We start from the raw sequence: 22,708 nt of genomic DNA, 5'->3' as shown, positions 1-22,708 counted from the left end.
AAAAAAAGAGAGAAAAGTTTCCATGAACTGATAATGAAGTGACTTCCAGGAAATACTGCTAACTGAAAAAAGCCAAGTACAAAAGAATATATATAGTATACTACCTTTTAAGTAAGAAAGAAGGGGAAATTTAAAAACCGTTAGATATCTGCTATCTTTATGAAAAAAAATTAAAAACAAAAAACACTGCAAAGATAAATCAGAACACAATAAAGCTGGTTACCTAAGAAGGAAGGGTGGTGGAGCAGAAGGGATACAGAAGGGACACTTCTCTAAAAATGCTTTTGTGGTTAAGTAAGAGAATATAAAATTTATGCTCAAATGGATCAGAAAAAAATATACACACAAACACATGCACATACGCAGGGAGAATGGAACTGTTAAAGCAAATGTAGTAAAAAGTTAAAGGTATACAAGTGTTCTTTATACTATTTTATTCTTGTATTTCTTTGTACGTTACAACATATTTCTAAATAAAAACATTTTTTAAATGGGGGAGAAAAAGAACTGCCAAGAAAAGACAGGGTGTACCAGTTGGATATAACTGGGCAGCTAGTATCATTCTACTCCTAGAGTTTCCCATTCTTCCTCCAATCACTTGCTAAAGCTCAGCAAGAGAAATATGAAGGAATGCTAACCTGACAGGCACAGCATAAGGTTTACATAGTTATAGTTTCCAAGCTGAATAAACAGTCTAACGTAGTTAGCAGTGAGTTAACAGACTGGGTTAAAGTTTAGAAGTGAAATATCTAATATAGGGTAAAGAACAGATTCCATAGATAAAAAGATGACAAGTGATGTAGTTATGACCCTAGAAGTAGAGCACTTTCTTTGAGTTCTATATGCTGCTTACTAATATGCAAATAATACTTTAAAATAGTTAAAAAATAAAGAAACTGGGGACTTCCCTGGTGGTGCAGTGCTTAAGAATCCGCCTGCCAATGCAGGGGACACGGGTTTGAGCCCTGGTCTGGGAAGAGCCCACATGCCGCAGAGCAACTAAGCCTGTGTGCCACAACTACTGAGCCTGTGCTCTAGAGCCCGTGAGCCACAACTACTGAGCCCACGTGCCACAACTACTGAGCCCATGCTCCTAGAGCCCGTGCTGCACAACAAGAGAAGCCACCTCAGTGAGAAGCCCTCGCACCGCAACAAAGAGTAGCCCCCACTCACAACTAGAGAAAGCCTGCGCACAGCAACAAAGACCCAATGCAGCCAAAAATTAATTAATTAATTAAAAAATAAAATAAAGAAACCATTAGAAATCAGAATAAAAAAAGTTTTTTTCAAAATACTTTCTTCCTATTCCTGGTACCCTAGAACATACCAGATATTTAATCTCCTAGAGGTTCTTTTCATTTTGGCCACGCCAAGTAGTATGCAGGGTGTTAGTTCCCTGACCAGGGATCAAACCCATGCCCCGTGCAGTGGAAGCACAGTGTCTTAACCACTGGACCACCAGGGAAGTCCCTCTCCTAGAGATTCTATCTGGGATCTGCTACTGACACTATTTTTAAATTTGTTTACAGTACACTATACTATATGTTGTACTAATTTAAAATAATACTGAGCTGTTTTCTGTAAGACCAAATAAACTGCTTTTGAATCAACCTCCTGCAGATTACATCTATAAACTCTGGTCAAAATAAACATAAACAACTATCTGAAGTTACTGGAGAGTGACCCACAGCAACTATCTAAAAAGATATACAAAGTTATATACTCAAAAAAACAAAAAAAACCCTATAAATAAATCAAATTCTAAAAAAGGTTCAAATAACCCACAGAAAGGCAGGAAAAATAAAACAATATTCTGAGAGGGAAAGAGAGAGAGAGGAACAAATAGAGAAAATGGCAGACAAACCCCAACATGTCAATAATTACATTAAATATAAATGGTCTATGTATAACAAAAGACAGATTGGCAGAATGAATTAAAAAAACATGACCCGGCCATATGCTACGCGTGAAAAACCCATTTCAAACATAACAACATAGGTAGGTTGAAAGGAAAATGATAGAAAAAATATACCATGCAAACATTAATTTAAAAAATAAAAGACAGTGACTACCTTACTATTAGATAAAACAGACTTCAGAAAGAAAGTGACCAGTGTCGCGAGTGACCTTCTTATGCCCACACAAAAACCTGTACACAACTGTTCAAAGTAACTTATTTCTAACAGCCAAAAATTGGAAACAACTAAACGTCCCACAATAGGTGAACAAATTTTGGTATGCCTACATCGTGGAATACTATTCAGCAATAAAAAGGAATGAACTATTCATGTATGCAACAACCTGGAATAATCTCTAGAAAAGGGTGCTGAGCGAAAAAAGCCAATCTCAAAAGGTTACATACAGTATGATTCCACTTAAATAACATTCCTGAAATGACAAATATATAGAAATCGAGAAAAGATTAGTGGTTGCCAGAGGTGTGTGTGTGTGTGTGTGTGTGTGTGTGTGTGTGTGTGTGTGTGTGTGTGTGTGTGTGTGTGTGTGTGTGTAGGGAGGGGGCGGAACAGAACAAAAGTGACTGAAAAGGAGCAATCAAAATGAAAGATCCTTCCAGCAATCACAGTCCTAGGTATTTACCCAGTTGATCTGAAAACTTATTTTCGCACAAAAACCTGCACACAAATGTTATTAAGCTGCTTTATTCATAATCACCTAAAAGAAGAAGCAACCAAAACATCCTTCAATAAGTGAATGGATAAGTAAACTATGATACACCTATACAATGGGATACTCTTCAGTGATAAAAAAGGAATGAACAATCAAGTCATGCAACAATATGAATAAATCTTAAATGCATATTTAATATTGCTGGTAAAGGAATCCAGTCTGAAAAGGCTATATCCTGTATGATCCCATTTATACGACATTCTGGAAAGGGCAAACATATAGAGGTGATAAACAGATCAGTGACTTCCAGGGATTTGAGCACTGGGAGAGGGTTAAGTAGGTGAAAGAAAAAAAAAAAAAAGATCCTTGGTTAATGGAAATGTTCTATTTTGACTGTATGAGTATCAATATCCTAGTTACAAAACTGTACCAAAGTTTTGCAAGATGTTACCATCAAGAGAAACGAGATGAAAGGTATACGGGACTGCTCTGTACTATCTCTGTAATGTTCTGTAAATTAACAATTATTTCAAAATAAAACGCTTTTTTGGTGTGTGTTTAAAAAAAAAAAAAAAAGCAATGATTCTCACTGTACCAGCTTTTCAATGCTAGAACTATTCATGATATTAATAAAAACTTACACATTACCTGTTTACATCTTTGTCCATTCAATCCATGGTTTCTATATTAGGGCCCCATACTGCTGGAGCAAAGCATTAAGTCAAAAGCAGTACAAGAAGAAGAAAAGAGCATGTAACTTCAGCCAACAATCTTAAAGGCAGTTTTGGTGGATAGTGGTGGTAGTAACTTTAACAAAATATTGGGATAGAGCTTGCAAATCAATGGTATGTCTCTCAGTCTCAGTTTGGAGAGAGGAAATTGGTTAAAACTAAGAGAGCGATTTACACTTCCTTGGTCAACTTTCAAAAGATGTAGTCACTCAAAATAATTTTTTAAAATTACATACACAGACTTTTTAAAAAAGGAACAGAAAATGATGGATAATTTCCCTACCAAAGTAGCCTGTTGATGTTTAAGTAACAGTAAGACTAGCCATAAACAGGCCATAAATAAAAGGAAACAACAAAAAATGAAAGCCTCCTTTCCCTGCTGACCCCACTGTAATCCTTCTCCTCAAAGGTAACCACAATTCAGTGTCTTGTAACTCATTCTTTTAAAAAAAAGAGAATACATATAATAGACACACATTTATTTATTTTAAAAAACAATTACTTAAAAGATCACATTTGCTTTTATTTAGTAAGTTCTTCCCATTTCAACAGACACGAGCAACCTAGATCTATAACATCTATTTCTTCATCAAGTGAATGTTTAATAATTTAACCAATCTCCATTTTAATGGATGCTTTAGTGTTTCCAATTTTTTGCTAACATAGACAATGTTGAAATGAACATCTATCCCTATCCACCTTTTCTCCCTCCCCCTCTATATAAGCATATATCTTGGTCAAGCATACACACACACACATAAAGTTTGTGAATATAGCAGTAACAGTAAAGCCCTAGCAGCAGGATTGCAGAGTCAAAAAGAATATACATTTCTTATTTGGGAGATACTGCCAACTATCCACAAGACAGATTATACCAATTTACATTCCTACCAACAGTATGAGTGTATCAAAACTTCTGCCAATATGATAGGTGAATATAGTAATTTCATTCTAATCTGCATCAGAATTAGGCTACTATTTTGAACAACATTTATGATTATTCACTACAACCTTTTATTTCTTCTTATGAAAATTGCCTGTTTTTATCTTAATGCCCTTTTCCTACTAGGATGCTTGCTTACCTTTTAAACTAATTTGTATCAAAACTTTACAAAGGAAAATAATTAGCCCCTTGTTAAACATCTTGCAAATACACTCTGCCCAACTATATTTAGTGATTCAACTCCTTCTATGGTGTATTTTTTCTAATTCTGTAAGTTTTTCATTTCTATACAGTCAAATTTATCAATCATTTCTTATATAGCAGTAGAATTTCGTGTCCTCTTTAAAAGTCCTTTTCTAATTCCAGATAAATACTGGCTGAAGTTCAAAATTGTTTAATATTGATCATTATAGAATAGTATCAATTAACTGAGAAAATTTTAAATATTTTATTTAAAGGAGTGCATATAAAACATGAAGTATTAAAATTTTTATTCAATTCTGCAATCAAATAAATGCTATAAATAATTCAGAAATAAAATGCATGATGAACACTAAAGTAAATCCCAAACACATCTGCTGACTTTTTCATTAATTAGTAAACCAAGGGTATCAAAACATGCAAGTGGTAAGGTAAACGTTACAACTCCAAAAACACTGATGATTTTAAGCCTAGAACTCATCAGAAGTCTGTTTCCTTATTTTCACTATAAATTTATTAATGAATAGTAATTTTCTTACTTTAAAGCTGAAATATGAAAAAAAATACTAGTTTTATCTTAATTAACATAAAACATAATGTTTTACAAAATATGTAGTTCTTTATTTTGGTACACCAATATGCTGTAAAAGACCATAATGTTTTGGAGTCAAAAGAAACAATAGTTACACAAGTAAGAACAATAAAAGAGACAGCCTGACTCTACTACACTTACCAACATGATCAGTGTTTAATGACCAATCTGTAAAACATATCTGTCTACACACTACTTCCATCATTTGGTAAATCTACTCTCTCACTGTAACCACAGGGAGCTCCATTTGATGTCTTCTTTAATTATATATGAAGAAATATATTTAAACAAGAAATATAAACAAACTTTCTTTAAAACAAAACAAAATAAAAAGCACAGAAAAGTACTAACCATGGTTGTTGCTACTTTTTCTAAAATGACAGTCCCCTAAACAAACCTTAAACACATGAACAGTTATAGTAGTATTTTAATAGATCTAAGAATCAATTAGTAAGAGCACATTTTAAAATAAAGTTGGCAGGTTTGAAATCCGACATATTTCCCAAGAAAAAAGCAATATGCTATGGCTCCACTCCAATTTTAATAGTAAAATGTCCACTTTTCAAAAGTAGTTAGAAATACCTTCTATTTAATAGGAAAGCATCTGGCAATGTAAAGCCAAAAATACATTTGTAAAATAATTTTAATAGGGAATTTCTAATAACATGGTTAGTATTTTTCTTGGAAAGATTTGTAAACAAACTCAACCCAAATATGTTGGGTATTTCCTAATGAAAATAGCTAAACTGTTTACACCAAAGTAAAATCTACTTACAAGTGAATCTGCATCAGGGCATTCCCTATTAAAACAAACAAAATATCAGACATATTCAACTATTAGAACTATCTGGTAAATATACTATATCAAAAGTGTTTGCCTTGGTATTTAAACATAACTTTCATTTAAACTCTATAAAAATATTTAGAGAAATCAAATCATGAATATTAAAATATACCAAATGATTTTAAAATTCAAACAAAGACATTCCCCTATACTGATACTGCAAGACAAAATAAACAGCTTATAAATATTTGTAAAACTACTTTCAAAAATAGTTCTTTTCCATGAATATACACGTGTCATGTCAAGGAAGCTGTCAGTCCTATGATTTCTAGTGGCTTTTAATCCTTCAGGTAGAGAAAGTTAAAAAAAAATTTTAACGTATTTCCTTTGAGGTACTTTCCATAAGCTAGTATATATAGAAGTGAAACCACTTTTTTCCAAATATGTTAGGTGAGTAGCTAGACTTCCAGCTGGAATAGTTGTTAGTCTAATGTAATATGCAGTTGAGCACTGATACTTTATCATTTCACTGATAAGCAAATACAAATTTGGACATAATCTATTGAAAACTATTATTTTAAATGTAAAACTAAAACATAAAGAAGACCAGCCTTCTCAACTAACCAAATAAAGCACTAGATATATAAAATTAAAGGCATTGAAGCCATGAGGAACAAGCTTAGAGGAATATATATGTATACATTCTAAAAGAAGTTCACAAACAAAAATTAGCATATTTAAAAGGCATTGGATTAGGTATACTCTTTGGCTTGAGACAGTTATTACATATAGTATCAAATTCTGCCACTTTAATAACAGCCTGAAAACACACATAACAGGTACACCTTAAGAGCCAAATGAACAAAATAAAAAATACTAAATTAATACTAAATTATATAAGATAAACAGGTAATCTGTATCAATCCAGATACAGGTAATCTCTATCAATCCAGATATAGGGAAATCTATAAATTAAAGAACTTTGTTAAGTATAGGATGGAATAGACTGAAAAAATGAAAAAAGAGGGAGATGACTATTCTGCCCTTAATTCAAATGGGAGCACCAGGGTAAATGCAAACCCCACATGTCTTTATAGCTACTTAAAATTGCAAATTTTGAAAAAGAGCTTCCTTATAAGGAATATTATATAAAAAAAACCTATGCATACGCTGAGGAAATGATCCAGAAAAGCTACTGTAATAATATTCAACCCCTGTACAGAATCAAATCAATTAAGATGTTTGAACATTTCTTTCTTCTTTTTTTAAAAGATAAAGTTCAAATATAAAAGTAAGTATAAGAGTTCCAAACCATTTATTCTCTGGCTTTAAGCCAGAACTCTCCAGTCTTTGTGGTAAAGCACTCATCTGTTTGCCTTCACAGTGCGCAGTATGAGACCTGCAGATGAAGCCCCAGGAAGACCAAGCTCTGAGCAGGACCCCTTGTCCACAATTGCTGGCATTTCAAAAACCTTCAGACTATGAGAAGAAGCATGCCAAGAACCTCAGACATTTCAAGCAAAGTGAATTCTAACATTTTTCCTGCCAGGGAGTGTTGAAAGAAGGCAATAATGATGCAGTGATTTAGGCATTAGTTTTCTGACCTAGTATTCTTATTGGTTAAAATATTCCAATATCCAAGTGCCCTAATGATCATACTGGGAAATTACTGATCATGAAAAGCTATTTTAAAAACATGGAATATACAAAAATATTATAAGCTCCCTAAATGAACAGCTGTGAAAACCATCAATTATAAAAACATCTTAACTCTTTATAATGTAGCCACTAACAGATAAACTGGCTACATTTTAAAAATTTACTTACAAATCAATTGTTCAGACTTCAATTCCCAATGTTATAAAAGAGCTATTAGGTTCCATTCCCTTAGCAAAATACCCCTCTTCACAATGCTCAAAAAAGACATCTGCAGAAGAGACAGTAGCTATAGGCATAAATCACTTTGCAAATAGTCTTAATTTGTTAAACCAAGTATCAATACAACTAGGGAGGAGGAAAGAAACAGACATTCAGAATGGCAGAAACTCCAAGAAACTCAGATGATAAGCGTATAACCAGGAGGAGGCAAGACCACCCAAAGCACAAATTGTTCTCTTATGTTGAAAATACGAATGGCCATCAAAATATTAAACCTCGTGAGAGTTCTGCTGATTATGCTAGAGAAGTAGGGACTTGAAACAAATTTTCAGTCAATGTTACTGGGTCAACAAATCACTCAAGACTTTTGATTAGTGCCTCTTCATTCTAAATGGGTTGAATAATTAAGCAAAGAAAAGTTCCTTTATTTCCAATTTGTCTCCAGTTAATCACAGAGTTCAATGATTCTCAACCCCAGGTGTATATTAAGAATCACACGGGCTGCTTAGAACAAAACAAAAACTATGCTGGGCCTCCCGCCCCAAGAATCTGATTTAATGGGTCTGAAGCAGGGCCTGGCATAGATATATTTAATTTCTCAGGTAGTTCTAATGTATAGCCAAGGCAGAAAACTTGACTTAGCTAATACTAGTTTAATTCTTATATGCTAATTATATTTCTTTGTATACCAATTTATTTTTTAAAAAAGGTAAATGACATTTATACTCCATCTTCCATCTAAAAATGACGAATTAGTATAAATGTTTAAAATATGTTAGGACTTTTTTCTCCCCCACTTGACATTTTCCATTTATATACACATATATCACTAATTTACTATATGGTTAGAGTTGTCTTGAAAGATTTTCATCAAATTGCTGACCATGGTGTTTTTCTTAGGTTATTAAGACTTAGAACAATTTTTAGTTCTCTCTGTACTTTTGCTTGATTTTTAAAAATATGCATGTATCACTTTATAAGAGTACCTTTAAAGTTTCAATTTCAAAACACTAAAGCATTCATCTTGAAATTTTAAAATAATAAGAAAAGTTAACACTTTTAACTAAAACTAGAGGAGCTGGCAAATGTTCCTAGAAAAGTTTGTATTTTTCACATCTTAGCCATATGTACTTTGGGTTATTTCCAAAAGAATTTTTTCTTTTCAAATTCATAACAATAGTCTTATTCTTAATTATTTATAACCATAGAAAGGATTTTGACAATATTTAATATACTTACACAGACTCTGTATCCTTTTCCTTTTTAATTATTCCTGGTAAACCAAAAGTCTTTCTTTTCCTTGGTCTTATACCTTAAAATAAATGTATATTGTTACAGAAACATAACTGTTCGTGATAAATATATTAAACTTAAGAATGCATCTTGTATCTTGACACACAATTTGCTCATAACTGTTGATACTAAATTTGGATGAAAGAAAGTATCAACTGCTAAACCCTAATATTTAAATAAGTCATAGTCTGTTTAAATTTTTCTTATGTTGATATAATATAGCCTTTTATTCACCAAAAGGTTATACATAGAACATTGATTTGATCAGTGAAATTCTCTCTTCCCCTAAATCACCTCAGGCAAAATAAGCACTTGCAGATATCTTAAGACTTCAAAGAAAGTACATTATTCACTATATTAGATTTTGTTATAAATGCAGGTCAAATCATGTTCCCGGTATAAAGGGTCACAAAATATAAATGTGTTGTTTTAAATGAAAAGTTGACAACAGATCCATTACCAGTACGACATGGGAAACTTATAATACGGCATTCTTTTGTCCATATGTTATCTCTAATACAAATAACGTTATAAATGGATCCAACCATAAATGAGGAACAAATACCATCTCTATTTTGCCAAATATGGCAGTTCTTCCTCTTCTTCTTGCATGACAAATTATTTTTTAAACGTCAGTCATGCTATCAATCGTTAACAGAATTCAGCACTTAAAGCTTAGCTACTTAACTCTTTGAGAACTAGAGTACACCTAAGCTAACCTCTCACCTTACAGATGAGGAAACTCAGAGTATTATTTTTGTTTTTTTAACTCAGTGTTATACAACTAGTTAACACTACAGCCAGGATTATAATCCAGATGTCTTAATATAATGTACTTGCTTTCATGCAAAACTAACTCCCTGAACCATTTATTTGCAAAGCATGTTATAATATTTTAAAAATAAATACATTTTTATTCTCACAGAGTGTTATTTATTATAAACATTTTTAAAGAACTTTTAAAATTCTTTTAAACTTCTGAAGAACTTTTAAAGTTTGAGTACACAGAACTTAAATAAGTACTGCTCTTAGTCATACAGATGGTAATTATAAAAAGTCTAGGCCCCAGAGCTCGTTGACTGCTCAGTTAATAACCTTACACACAAAAGCAAACCATTTCTCCATATTCTCACACAGGTCTTGGAAAAAAACAGAAGACTGCTTTCAAATTATTTCTAGCAGCTCACAAAGTAACATTATAAAACATAACAAAAATTGCAGACATCTCTTGGGTTTCAGACTATGAAAAACATCAATTTAAATAGGAAGGGTTGTGGATCCTTGCTCTAAGTCAAATCATCGCCTATTTTGAATGACAGTAACATAAGCATTAATACATAACCTTATTAATTACTGAAATGTTACCCATTGTAGAATAAGCAGTATACATCAATATGTAGTGATGAGTTTCATATTTATGACATTAGAATGTTTAAAGATTGATATCAGTGGAGAAAACAATCTCAATGCATATCTGCAAACAAATACATGTTATATTTAATCTTTTAAAAAATCTATATTCTAACACACTAATATTCCTTTGGGCAAACCTATTTTTATTAAGTAAACATTAATATCTGCAGGTCTTCAAACCACATTCACATTTTTTACATCACTCCATAGACATGCTAACACCAATGGATAGCAGCCCCTCTATTCAGTAAACAGAAGCTATTAGCTAGCTCCCACACATTACAACTAGTCAATTTACCTTCAACTGCACTAGCAGGGTCACATTCTTCAAATTCAATAAGGCCTAAAAAGAAAAAACATGAACAAGTACTGGTTTAAAAAAAAAAAAAAAAGCTGGTAGAAAACAATCACATCAGATCCCATTACATCTTTTTAATTGTTCTGAAACATGTTCCAGTGTTACCTGATAGTGTTAATTAAAATATCAGCAATAATTTAAAAATCAAATAAGCCTAACACTGAAAAAAGACCGAGACTAGCCTATATCATGAACACAATTTACTGACAACCCTTTATATATGATACCACAGAACTGGAGACACAGATTTAACATGTAGTTTCTGTTTTCAATAAATATCAGACTAAAAATGTATGTTCCACTAAATGGTCACTTTAGCCCTGCCTTATTAAATGGTAACTGGTACAACCTGCTACATCAAGAAATTTAAAAACAGAGCCTGAAGTAACGAGTGGATAATAAGGACTTCCCTGGTGGTGCAGTGGTTAAGAATCCGCCTGCCGATGCAGGGGACACGGGTTTGAGCCCTGGTCCGGGAAGATCCCATATGCTGCAGAGCAACTAAGCCCGTGTGCCACAACTACTGAGCCTTTGCTCTAGAGCCCACGTGCCTAGGGCCTGTGCTCCGCAGCAAGAGAAGCCACCGCAATGAGAAGTCCGTGCACAGCAATGAAGAGTAGCCCCCGCTCGCCACAACTAGAGAAAATCCGCACACAGCAACAAAGACCCAACGCAGCCAAAAATAATAAATAAATAAATTTATTTTAAAAAAACCCAAACAGTGGATAATAGAGGATTTCACTACTGGTCCTTCTGAGATGTTAAGCTTAACTATAACTACATGCAAATTCACGATCAGAGTTCTCATTGATCATTCCATTATGAAAGAAAACCACTAATGAACAAGAAAAATTTCTCTATTAAGTAGGAGCATTTAAAGTATTGGCTAAAGTGTCCTGCTTCTTACCCCCAAATCAAAGATTTACTTCCTCAGTTCCAGTTTTTATTCAAAAAGAGTAGATTAACATTTAGTGATAAACAGAATAAAAGTCATAAATGTGAGTTGATAAACAAGGTCTTAATCAATTAACTGGCAATACCTTCCCTACTGGGGCATTCTTATGACATATATCATATGACTAAAAAAAAAAAACACTCACTACTTCCATCCAAAAAATTCTTAGAGTCAGAAAACAGCCCAATTAAAATTTCAAGGACTTCAAGTCCACTCTGTAAATCTTTAAGCTAAGAATTCTTTAAATGAAAGGGTAATGAGCTTGTTCTTAGAATCCTTTAAAGGCCTACATTAACCGTTTACAAAGAGATGAGAACTGAAAGATCAATAAAGATAAAGAATTTTAGTAGTATGTGCATCTGATAAACAGCAACTTTTTGCTTGGTGTAAGAATTATTAAGAATGAAAAATTTCTACTTAAATTACCAACAGCTTATTATGTGTTGTTAGTTTTATCACTTACTAACAAAGCTTGAGAGAATATAACCACCCATCAAAAAAATATATAGTATATATTAAGATCTTTGGGTGTTATCATATATATGAACATAGTAAAGGCATCCATTAACTCTATAAACATCAGTCCCTTCAAACAAAATTCTACATTTTTTCCTCACAAAACATCTCTCCTATACCAGATATCTTGATCACTGTTCTCTTTATCTTTTAAAAACATCCTCTTAAAATCCATTTGAAACAGAAAATTATCCAATAAAAATAAGCTATTCAAAATGACATTTTTGAAATATAAGATGCCAAATCCTTTCAAATTGTAAAATATATATTAAAACATTTTAACTGAGTTCCATCCACACATAAGCTTTTCTATTAAAAACAGAAACACTAACAGTTTCTAGAAAAATAAAACTAAATATATACTCTTAAAAAACCATTAAATCATGCATGAAAAAGATTTTGTTTTTCAAATGGCATACGCTCCACATGCTGCTTCACATGGCAAAGCTCTGCGTGCCTGGCTCAGAGCCAGTTGACAGCTCAGCTGGATATCAATGCACATTCTGACCCCCCTTGTAGCATGTCACTTCTGAACTGTTTCACAAGTAGAAAGTTTATTCACCATTTCCCCCAAATGCAGTACACCGCCCATCATTCTGCTCTTTAATCATAAGACAAGTTACTTTTTTTGAAAGTACCAGAGTGAGAGTCAGAAAGAATAGTTTGCTACCACTGGAATTTCAACTGTTTTAGGCTCAATTAATTCTGTTGTCAAAATAAATAAGTGTTCTTAGTGCTCAGATTTTATGCTGGGCTGCAAGGGCAATTTAGTTTGTATAAAAGCAAATAAGACCATTTTGGCTCTGTCTCCTGATGCTCTTTCATACATTATCTAAAAATGCCATCATGAGTTCAATTAAAAGCAGAAGAAATTAAAAGCAGACCTCAAAGAGGGCAACGATCCAAAGCAAGACAATTCTTACACATGATGCTTTAATCATATGTAGGAATAAATTATTGCTAGCAAAAGAGAAAGAGAAAGTCAATAACCTAAACAATTCATCCAAACCTAATTTGGATCAAAATTTTTAAGAAATGTTACAGAAGGAAAGAATTTATTTAACAGTAATCTTTAATCACTGCATGTATTTAATCACTACATGAATGAGGTAGAGTATTAAAAAATGTTAAATACTGGGCTTCCCTGGTGGCGCAGTGGTTGAGAGTCCGCCTGCCGATGCAGGGGACACGGGTTCGTGCCCCGGTCCGGGAAGATCCCACATGCCGCGGAGCGGCTGGGCCTGTGAGCCAAAAGTTAAATATTTAATTAATAGTTTCCATTGTTTTGGAATCAATTCCAAATCTCAGGTCATCAATAAAATCTGCAACTTTGTCTAGCTATAAACTGGCCTCAGAACTCAAATAAGAAGTCTGGGCTACCCAAATCAAGTATATTTCTGCATATATCCAACTAAAACCACAGAACACCAGTTCTAATTAAAAGCCAAAGTAAAACATACAAACATGGCCAGATCCCAAAGTCTAACAAAAAGTGATGATAATGGGGAAGGGGTGGGGGAGAGAGGAGGGAGAGGAAGGGACAAAGAGAAAGAGGGTGGAGGGAGGGTGACTCAAACAATGGGAGTCAGTGACATTTTCAAGCTTGCTCCTGGGCCTATGGAACAGAACACAGGCACATTGCTAGGTACCTGGGATGATGAACCGGGCAAGCTAACATGAAAAAGAACATCAAAGTCTTGTGGTGGTGTGCAAAGGGCACGGAAGTTCAAGTCCTGGTTTTGCCACTTGCTTTTTGGCTGATTACCTTGGACTAGTTACCCTTTTGAACCTAGGTCTTACCATTTTTATGAATGATATGGGGGGTGATAATAATACTTTTTGTTATATTTGCTTTCTCTTTCTCCCTCTATACATACTCATACTTGCAGTTTTTTTTTTTTTCTTTCACTTGTTAAATCATTTGAAAGTAAGTTGCAACATCAATGCTACTTCATTTCAGGAGTATTTATTTTAATAGCGGGCTTGTAACAACAATTTCCTCAGTCCAGTGGTTCCAAATCCCAAGTCCTAGCTGAATCTTCTAGAGCAATGCTTCCTGTATCAGAAACACCAGGAGGGCTTGTTAAACCACGAATTGTTGGGCCCCACCTGCAGAGTGTCCTTTACAGAAGGTCTAGGTTGGTGCTCAGGAATTTGCATTTTAAACAAACTCCCAGGTGATGTGGATGGTCCTAGGATCACACTTTGAGAACTACAGTCCTAGGGATTCCCTGGGCCCACTGCCAGATATTCAGTAAGTCTAGACAGTGCTTCTCCAATTTTACTGCACATACAAACTGCCTAGGGATCTCACTGAAGTGCAGCTTCTAATTCAGTAGGTCTGGGGTAGGGCTTGAGAGTCTACACTTATAACAAGCATCCACTGATGTAATGCTACAGGTTCTCAACAATGGCCGTATGTTAGAATCAGACGAGTTTTAAAATATAGTGATACCAAGGACCCACCCTAAACCAACGACATCAAAATTTCTGGGATAGTGCACTGGCTGTTCGTTTTTAAATTTTTATTATTATTTTTTTATAAAGCATTTGAAATATATATATATTTATTTATTTATTTATTTTTGGCCGCGTTGGGTCTTCATTGCTGTGCGTGGGCTTTCTCTAGTTGTGGTGAGCAGGGGCTACTCTTCGTTGCGGTGCGCAGGCTTCTCACTGCGGTGGCTTCACTTTTTGCGGAGCACGGGCTCTAGGCACACGGGCTTCAGTAGTTGTGGCACACAGCCTCAGCAGTTGTGGCTCACGGGCTCTAGAGCACAGGCTCAGTAGTTGTGGCACACAGGCTTAGTTGCTCTGTGGCATGTGGGATCTTCCCAGACCAGGGCTCAAACCCATGTCCCCTGCTTTGGTAGGCGGATTCTTTTTTTGTTTGTTTTGTTTGTTTTGTTTTTGTTTTTTTTTGTTTTTTTTAGTCTGACAAATAAAGTTTTTATTTCAGACAGATTTTTAAAACCCGATGTCTCATCTTCATTCTTTTTCTTCTTGTATTAGACCATAGAGTGTATTCCAGCTTTACTGTTATCCAACCCAACCAATACTTTGTTTTTTGGCCTTTATTTTTCCCTCATCCACTTGCCTTATGGTGGAGAGAAACATATCTGTGTTGCATATTCAGGTCTCTTTCAAGTTTTTTATCACAACATACACATTCTATTTCATTAAACATTCAAGCAATTCTGAGTTAAGTGGACACCATAACATTATTCTATTTACTTCTCACAGTATCAGGCTTAATTCTTTGGCAGTGGTGTTTGCAATTATCTATGTTTAATCCATTATGATCTAATGACTTCTCTCAACATAAATTTAATTAAATGTTCATAGCTTGACAACTGTGTGTGAAGCATGATGCAAGGGGGAACAAAGATCAATTTCATGTTTGCCCCAATTTCAAGCAGCATATCAGTAGTGAAGGAGACATGGGATACAATTATAGAAAAGACTATGATACAAGTTGTGTTACAAGTGATGTAATAAATGCACAGCTCCTTGGAAGCAGAGAAAAGAGAAACTAATTCTGGCAGGTGCAGTTAGGAAGAAAATTGTGTAGACTCTGGAGAACTGGCAAAATCTGGCAGGCGGATTCTTAACCACTGCGCCACCAGGGAAGACCCTGTTCGTTTTTTTAAAAAAAGAGAAATTAAAAGGAAAGGGAAAATATTTTCAACGAATGATTCTCACAGGTATCCAAGGCTTGAGAAGCAGTGATGAGACAAACTTAGGAACCATGGTCTTAAATCAAAGGAATGGGTTTTTAACCATGGAATTTCAGTCACTGTTAAACCTTCTAAATTTTCATCTAGTTCTCCAAACACAGCATCTTGGCAGTGAAATATAATCTCCTCCTACATCGGAAATCTTACACTGCCTCCATACCCCCAGACTGAGTCATGTTTTCACTTTCTGTGATCCTGATGAAACCTTTAAGGCTTATACTCTGCTCACTATAATCTCTTTTCTCTGGGAACTTCCCCCTTCCTCAGGAGTGGTACAGAAGCCATGACCTAGTCAGAACAGACTGAATTAGAAAGAAGGTTACCCCAATCCAAGACTACCTAGACCAGTTTCTTTCTGGTCTAGAAGAGGGATAAAAACCTGGGTTAATTCTGAGCTGTGGCTACAATTAAGGAACAAGTGAAAATACCCAGAAATTACTAGGCGATCACTTTACATCATATACCTGGAGAAGCAAAGAAAGCTATTCTGCAAAGAAAAAAATAAATAAATAAATAAAGCAGTAAAATGCAGAGACTCAATAAAGGAAAAATGATACCTAGTGTTCCTACTGGTGTGGGTTTCCTTCTGCAGCCTGGCTATATCCCTGATTTTGAATCCTTGGGATACCTCAGTTTCTTTCCCATAAACTTCCTTTTAAGTTCAGATTGATTTAACTTCTTTTACGTACTGCAAAAACCTCAAACTCTGTCCTAATTCTTATGCATATGTAAAAATTGTAATCAGCTTACTTTTTTACTTCTATTTTTTTGTCAGTGTTTATACTTCAAGTTAATGAACTGAGCTTTCCTTAAAGCCTGCTCAAAACAGTTTAATCTTTACTTCACAATTTAGGATTCTTATTATGATGATCAGTTACTGTGCTGTGATACGACTGCAGATGTAGTTAGTGCAGGATATCAGATTAAATGATTTCTGAATCCAAGAAGAACAGTAGAATCAACTTTTGAAAAAAGATTACATATTGTTATGAGCTTCACAATTCTAACGTATTATGACATACCTGCTACTATACTACACAAGAAGTACATTCCCTAACAAAGAGTTAGGCAAAGGTCTTCTGTAAAAAGTCAAGATGGTAAATATTTTGGACATTGTAGGTCATAAAGTCTGTCACAACTAGTGACCTCTGCTGTTGCAGTGTGAAAGCAGTCATAGACAGTACATAAACAAGTGTGGCTGTGTTCAAAAAAACTTTCGTGGACGCTGATATCTGAATTTTACAATTTTATGTATCACAAAATACTGTCCCGTCCCCGCCCCCGCCCCCACCCCACTGCCAATCATTCTTTGCTGTAGGCCTCAAAAAAGAGGCAAAGCTCAATGTGGCTCGGTGGCCACAGTCTGCAGACTCCTGCTCTAAAAGATAATCACTATCAGGAGGCATATGCGTCCCACAGGGCAGAGTTCTATGCCTCTGTCCTAGGTGGTTAGGACGCAACAGGTGAAGGTGTACTCCTTCATAAAGTGAAGCTTCTCTGTGTTATTTTCTTTGGGAGTTCTCCTCTTTTACTCTATGTGGGCTAATCTACATTATCCTCTTCACTAATCATCATCCATTCTTCTTTTCTCTTTCTCTAGTCATCCCCACTTGCTATCAAATAGAAAAACCAAGTAATCACAAAATATCTGGTGTGGTTTGTGGGTCTTTGATCTTCTTGGCTATATTTAATTTTGCTTTCTACGAAAGGGTTTCTACTCCTCTGAATTAAAAAAAAAAATTTCATGGAGGGAGTGGAAGGAGGTTCCATTTATAGGTTTGGCATTACTCTTAATCCTTGAGGGGTCTGGAAAGATGATCACTAGTTTTTTTTTTTTTTTTTTTTAATCTATATACTTGTACCCTATACTTTATTCTTTTTTCTTTTATTTCCCATTTTTATTGAGATGTAATTGACATACAGCTCTGTATAAGTCTGTTATACCACATAATGACCTGACATACGTATACTGTGAAATGACTGCCACAATAAATTTAGTTAATATTCATCTCCTCATACAGTTAATCCCCCCAATTGTTTCCCTTGTGGTGAGACCTTTTAGGGATTACTCCCTTAGCAACTTACAGATACACCATGCTGCAGTGTTAGCCAGAGTCATCATCTTGTGCATTACATCCCCAAGACTTATTTATCTTATAACTGAAAGTTCGTACCTTTTGACCACCTTCATTCAGTTCCCCAGCCCCACACCCCCTGTCCCCCTGACACTGGTAACCACTGATCTAATCTCTTTTCACTTTTTTTGAATTTTATTTTTTTTATACAGCAGGTTATTGGTTATCTATTTTATACATATTAGTGTATATATGCCAACCCCAATCTCCCAATTCATCCCACTGCCACCACCACCCCCATACTTTAAAATAATATACCTAATGTAGAAGCTAGAATATTCCAAATATCTAAACTAATAAATTAATTTCACATTTAGCCAGTCTGACCACAAGAATCTCATTTTTCCCTTTCTCTTTGTGGCTGGCTGTTTCAATATTTTATGTCTACCTTTCTGGGGCTTTTTCTATTTGTATCTTTAAACACATTATAGTCCCTGGAAGTCCTCAAATGGAAGCTATAAACTTATATTATCATATAATGAAAATATAAATAAACTCTGCAAAAAAATATTTTATTTAAACATATTAGACAATGGCCTACCAACTTTTTAAGTTATCTATCCTTGTTTCTTATAAATGGAAACTTGCTTAACTTTTATGAAAAGTATACAGTGAAATTAGCGGACTGACTGTAAAACAGGAAATTTCAAAAATATGGATTTTAATCTCCTTTTACAACTAAAACATATGAGAATGGGTAGAAATACTAGGATAATGTTGTTAGAACATAACAAGACATTCAAAATTAGAAAACACCTGTTTATTCATGACTGTTTCAGACCACAGGTGCTTTGCTATACTCAAAGCATACACTTAAAGTGACTCAAATTCCAGAAGGCAAGGCACTACAACACTGAAAAAGTAACGACAAAAACAGTCTGGAGGTTCCTCAAAAAATTAAAAATAGAACTACCATATGATCTAGCAATTCCACTTCTGCATATTTATCTGAAGAAAAATCACCATCTCAAAAAAATATCTGCATTACCATGTTCAGTGTGGCATTATTTATAATAGCAAAGGCATGGAAACAACCTGTCTACTGACAAATGAATGGATAAAGAAAATACGGTGTGTGTCTATATATACATATATATGTGTGTGTGTATATATAGACACACACACATACAAACAAAATATTCAGCCATAAAAAGGAAGGAAATCCTGCCGTTTGTGACAGCACAGATGGACCTTGAGGGCATTATGCTAAGTGAAATAAGTCAGAGAAAGACAAATATTGTATGATCTCACTTACATGTGGAATCTAAAAAAAACCTGGACTTATAGATACAGAGTACAGATGGGGGGTGTCCCCCACTAGGCAAAGCGGGTAAAGGTGGTCAAAACATACACACTTCCAGTTATAAGACAAAGTAAGTCCTGCAGATGTAATGCACAGCATGGTGACTTTAGTAAACAATACTATATTATGTATTTGAAAGCCGCTAAAAGAGTACAGTCATCCCTCAGTATCCAAAGGCAATTGGTTCTAGGACCCCTGCAGATACTAAGTTTCGAAGACGCTCAAGTCCCTTACATGGCATAACGCAGTCAGCCCTCCATATCCGTGGATGTGGAATCCTCGGACAGACAGGGCCAACTGTAGTCCTTAAAAGTTCTTATCACAAGAAAAAAAAATTTTTAACTATGTGTGGGAATAGATGTTAACTAAACTTACTTTGGTAATCATTTTGCATTACATACATATATCAAGTCATTATGTTACATACCTTAAAGCTAATACAATGTTATACGTCACTTATATCTCAATAAAAAAAAGTAATGACAAAAATGACACTACATATAATTAGTATAAAATAGTCTCAATGAATAGGAAAAAAATTTAATGCTCTCAAAGTGTTTGATTTACATAGGAGAACTGAAGACATAAAGTTAGAGGTTATATATCTCAACAGATAACTGACTAAAGAAATTTTTCAGTGCAAGAGAAATAGGTTAACTTTCAGTTATACAAAGTTTTTAAAGAACTGGGCCTCTTGTTTTCTTTTTAAAATGTGTATCCCGTAGGCCTAAAACCAGTTTACAGAGGAACTCATCCACCAGAGGGAGCCCTTACAAAACAGGAGAAAAAAATGTTAACAGTAAAATAGTATATACAACTCAAGGTTAGAATACTTCTTACAAAACAAAATCCACAATCACGTGTTATTTTTCTGAGAAACACAAAATTTCCATCACTGTAATGGACTCCCCTCTACTGACATAAATAGAACAAATATGTACGAAAGAGCTGTAACTCTTCACCCACAAGTCAACTAGAGAAGTAATACTTATTCTTTCCATTCCACACCCACACCACTCCCTTTTTTCCCCTTAAATTAGTTCTAGGATCACTTATTTTGAAAATCAGTCACATATACACAATGTCAACAGTCAGCCTGACATATACACAATGTCAACAGTCAGCCTGAAACAGTCACCTAATTCTGGGTTCAGTAATTCTAGGAAAGCCCATGTCACCACAATCTTCACTTCCCTCTTACCATTTAGTTACAGAAATTTTCTACATGCCATATATCTTAAGGCCATTAAATTTAAATTTATAAACAATAACCAAGAGTAGCTAACTATTAATCAGGTATGTATTAATTTTTAGAAAATACCATTTATTAAGTACTCAATAAAAACCTCACAACCACCCCATGAGGTAGGTACTATTATTATCCTCACTTTATAGATGAGGGTACTGAGGCTTATAGGTCTCACGGGTAGTAAAGAATAGACCACAAACCACAGGGCTAAGTAGTGTGCTACACCACAGATAAGAAAGTAACTGAACTTTTTCTTGAGATAATTGTAGATTCACGGTACAGTTCTAAAAAAAGAAAAAAGAAAAGAAATACAGCAAGATTCCTTGTATACTTTGCCCAGTTTCCTGCAATGATAACATTTTGCAAAACTACAATACAATGTCACAAACAGGATACTGATAATGATACAATCTATCAATCTTATTCAGTTCTGTCTAAGGCATTTTTAACCAGCCAATACACATTTGCTTTTATTCTATCAATACTTCTAAATGCTCTATATAAAAATTCTTCAATTGTTTTTACCTCTCTTAACTGGTTTTCACTTACAATTTAATCTTTACAATGAATTTTAGGGTTTCACGCTATTTTGTAGTTATGTATCTCAGCATCCTCATTCTCCTACATATGTAAATTTAGGTAGTTCTTTTCTAATTTCTCCAAAGCATGGGCCTTGAGGTCAAGGATCCTGAAATTTAATCCCAGTATTCTGGCATGTACTTAGCTTTGGCAAGTAATTTAACCTCTCAATATTTCCATCATCTGTAAAATGGGAATAACAGTACCTACTTCAAAGAGTTCCTGAAGATCAAAGTTTGCCTGCAAAGCAGTTGACATAGTACATGGCACAAAGTAAGTATTCACTAAATTTAACCATAATTACTTACTATTCCTTCACCAAGACTTATCTAATAGCAAATCCATCCATTCCAACCTCTTTAACATGCTAACCTTACCATATATGCCCATCTGTTCATTCATTCAACAAAAATGTACTGTTTACACATAATAAAGATAAACACATAAATCAAAAACAGAACTTTTCTTCATAAAAGCACAATTACTAAAATTTAAGGTAGACAACAACAATGCCAAAAAAAGGTACAAAGTTCTCTGTTTGATGGTGGAAGTAACACATGACCTGGCTTTTTAAGAATTTATTCATTTGAAAAATGAGTGGGATATAGCATTTTCTAGAGCAGACGTAAGGGCAACTAAGGTACCAAGGGCAAAAGCGGGGTATGGATAGGAAACAGCAAGCGATTCAGGTTGGCTGCAATGGAGGGTGCCAGAAAAGAAAAATGGCAAGTAAGACTAAAGATTGGACAAGGGCAGGGGCTTCCCTGTTGGCGCAGTGGTTAAAAATCCGCCTGCCAATGCAGGAGACACAGGTTTGAGACCTGGTCCAGGAAGATCCCACATGCCGCAGAGCAACTAAGCCCGTGCGCCACAACTACTAAGGCTGCGCTCTAGAGCCTTTGAGCCACAGCAACTAAAGCACGCGCGCCTAGAGCCCGTGCTCTGCAACAAGAGAAGCCACTGCAATGAGAAGCCCACGCACCGCAACCAGGAGTAGCCCCTGCTCGCCACAACTAGAGAAAGCCTGCACGCAGCAATGAAGACCCAACGCAGCCAAAAATAAATAGATAAATAAATAAATCTATTAAAAAAAAAAAAAGACTGGGCAAGGGCAGATCCCAAAAAGCTTTGAATCTAAGTCCAGAATCTAAATTTCATTCTGTCTATAATGAAAAGTCAAAGATTTATGAGTAATGCCATTATGAGTTCATAATTATATACCCAAACCATTAATGTGCTACAACATGTAAAACAGACTAGAGAAATCTCTACTGTGCCAGTATTTAGAAACCTGCTGCTGTATTCAATGAGGTAGGTAAGAAGGAAGGTCTGAAGGGAAAAATACTAATGGAATTGAAACAATACAATTTGAAACTTAACGAAACGTGCGAAAAAGGAAGTGAAGATGATTTA

General features: G+C 34.7%; 1 protein-coding gene across 1 annotated transcript in view; it reads right to left on the bottom strand.

Moving 5' to 3' along the window:
- The window catches only part of FCHO2 (FCH and mu domain containing endocytic adaptor 2), a 116,100-nt gene that overhangs the window by 45,007 nt on the left and 48,385 nt on the right, over positions 1-22,708 (bottom strand). The window contains exons 9-11 of the mRNA XM_019929868.3: positions 10,762-10,806; positions 8,997-9,069; positions 5,871-5,895 (exon numbers count right to left, since the gene is read on the bottom strand). Coding sequence (XP_019785427.1) covers positions 5,871-5,895; positions 8,997-9,069; positions 10,762-10,806 — 143 coding nt within the window. The remainder of the gene's footprint in view (positions 1-5,870; positions 5,896-8,996; positions 9,070-10,761; positions 10,807-22,708) is intronic.

This window comes from Tursiops truncatus, chromosome 3 (assembly GCF_011762595.2).
Source record: "Tursiops truncatus isolate mTurTru1 chromosome 3, mTurTru1.mat.Y, whole genome shotgun sequence".
In the NCBI taxonomy this organism is placed as follows: domain Eukaryota; kingdom Metazoa; phylum Chordata; class Mammalia; order Artiodactyla; family Delphinidae; genus Tursiops; species Tursiops truncatus.
Note: the sequence above shows the minus strand (reverse complement) of the source record. Positions and strands in the feature narration are given on the sequence as shown.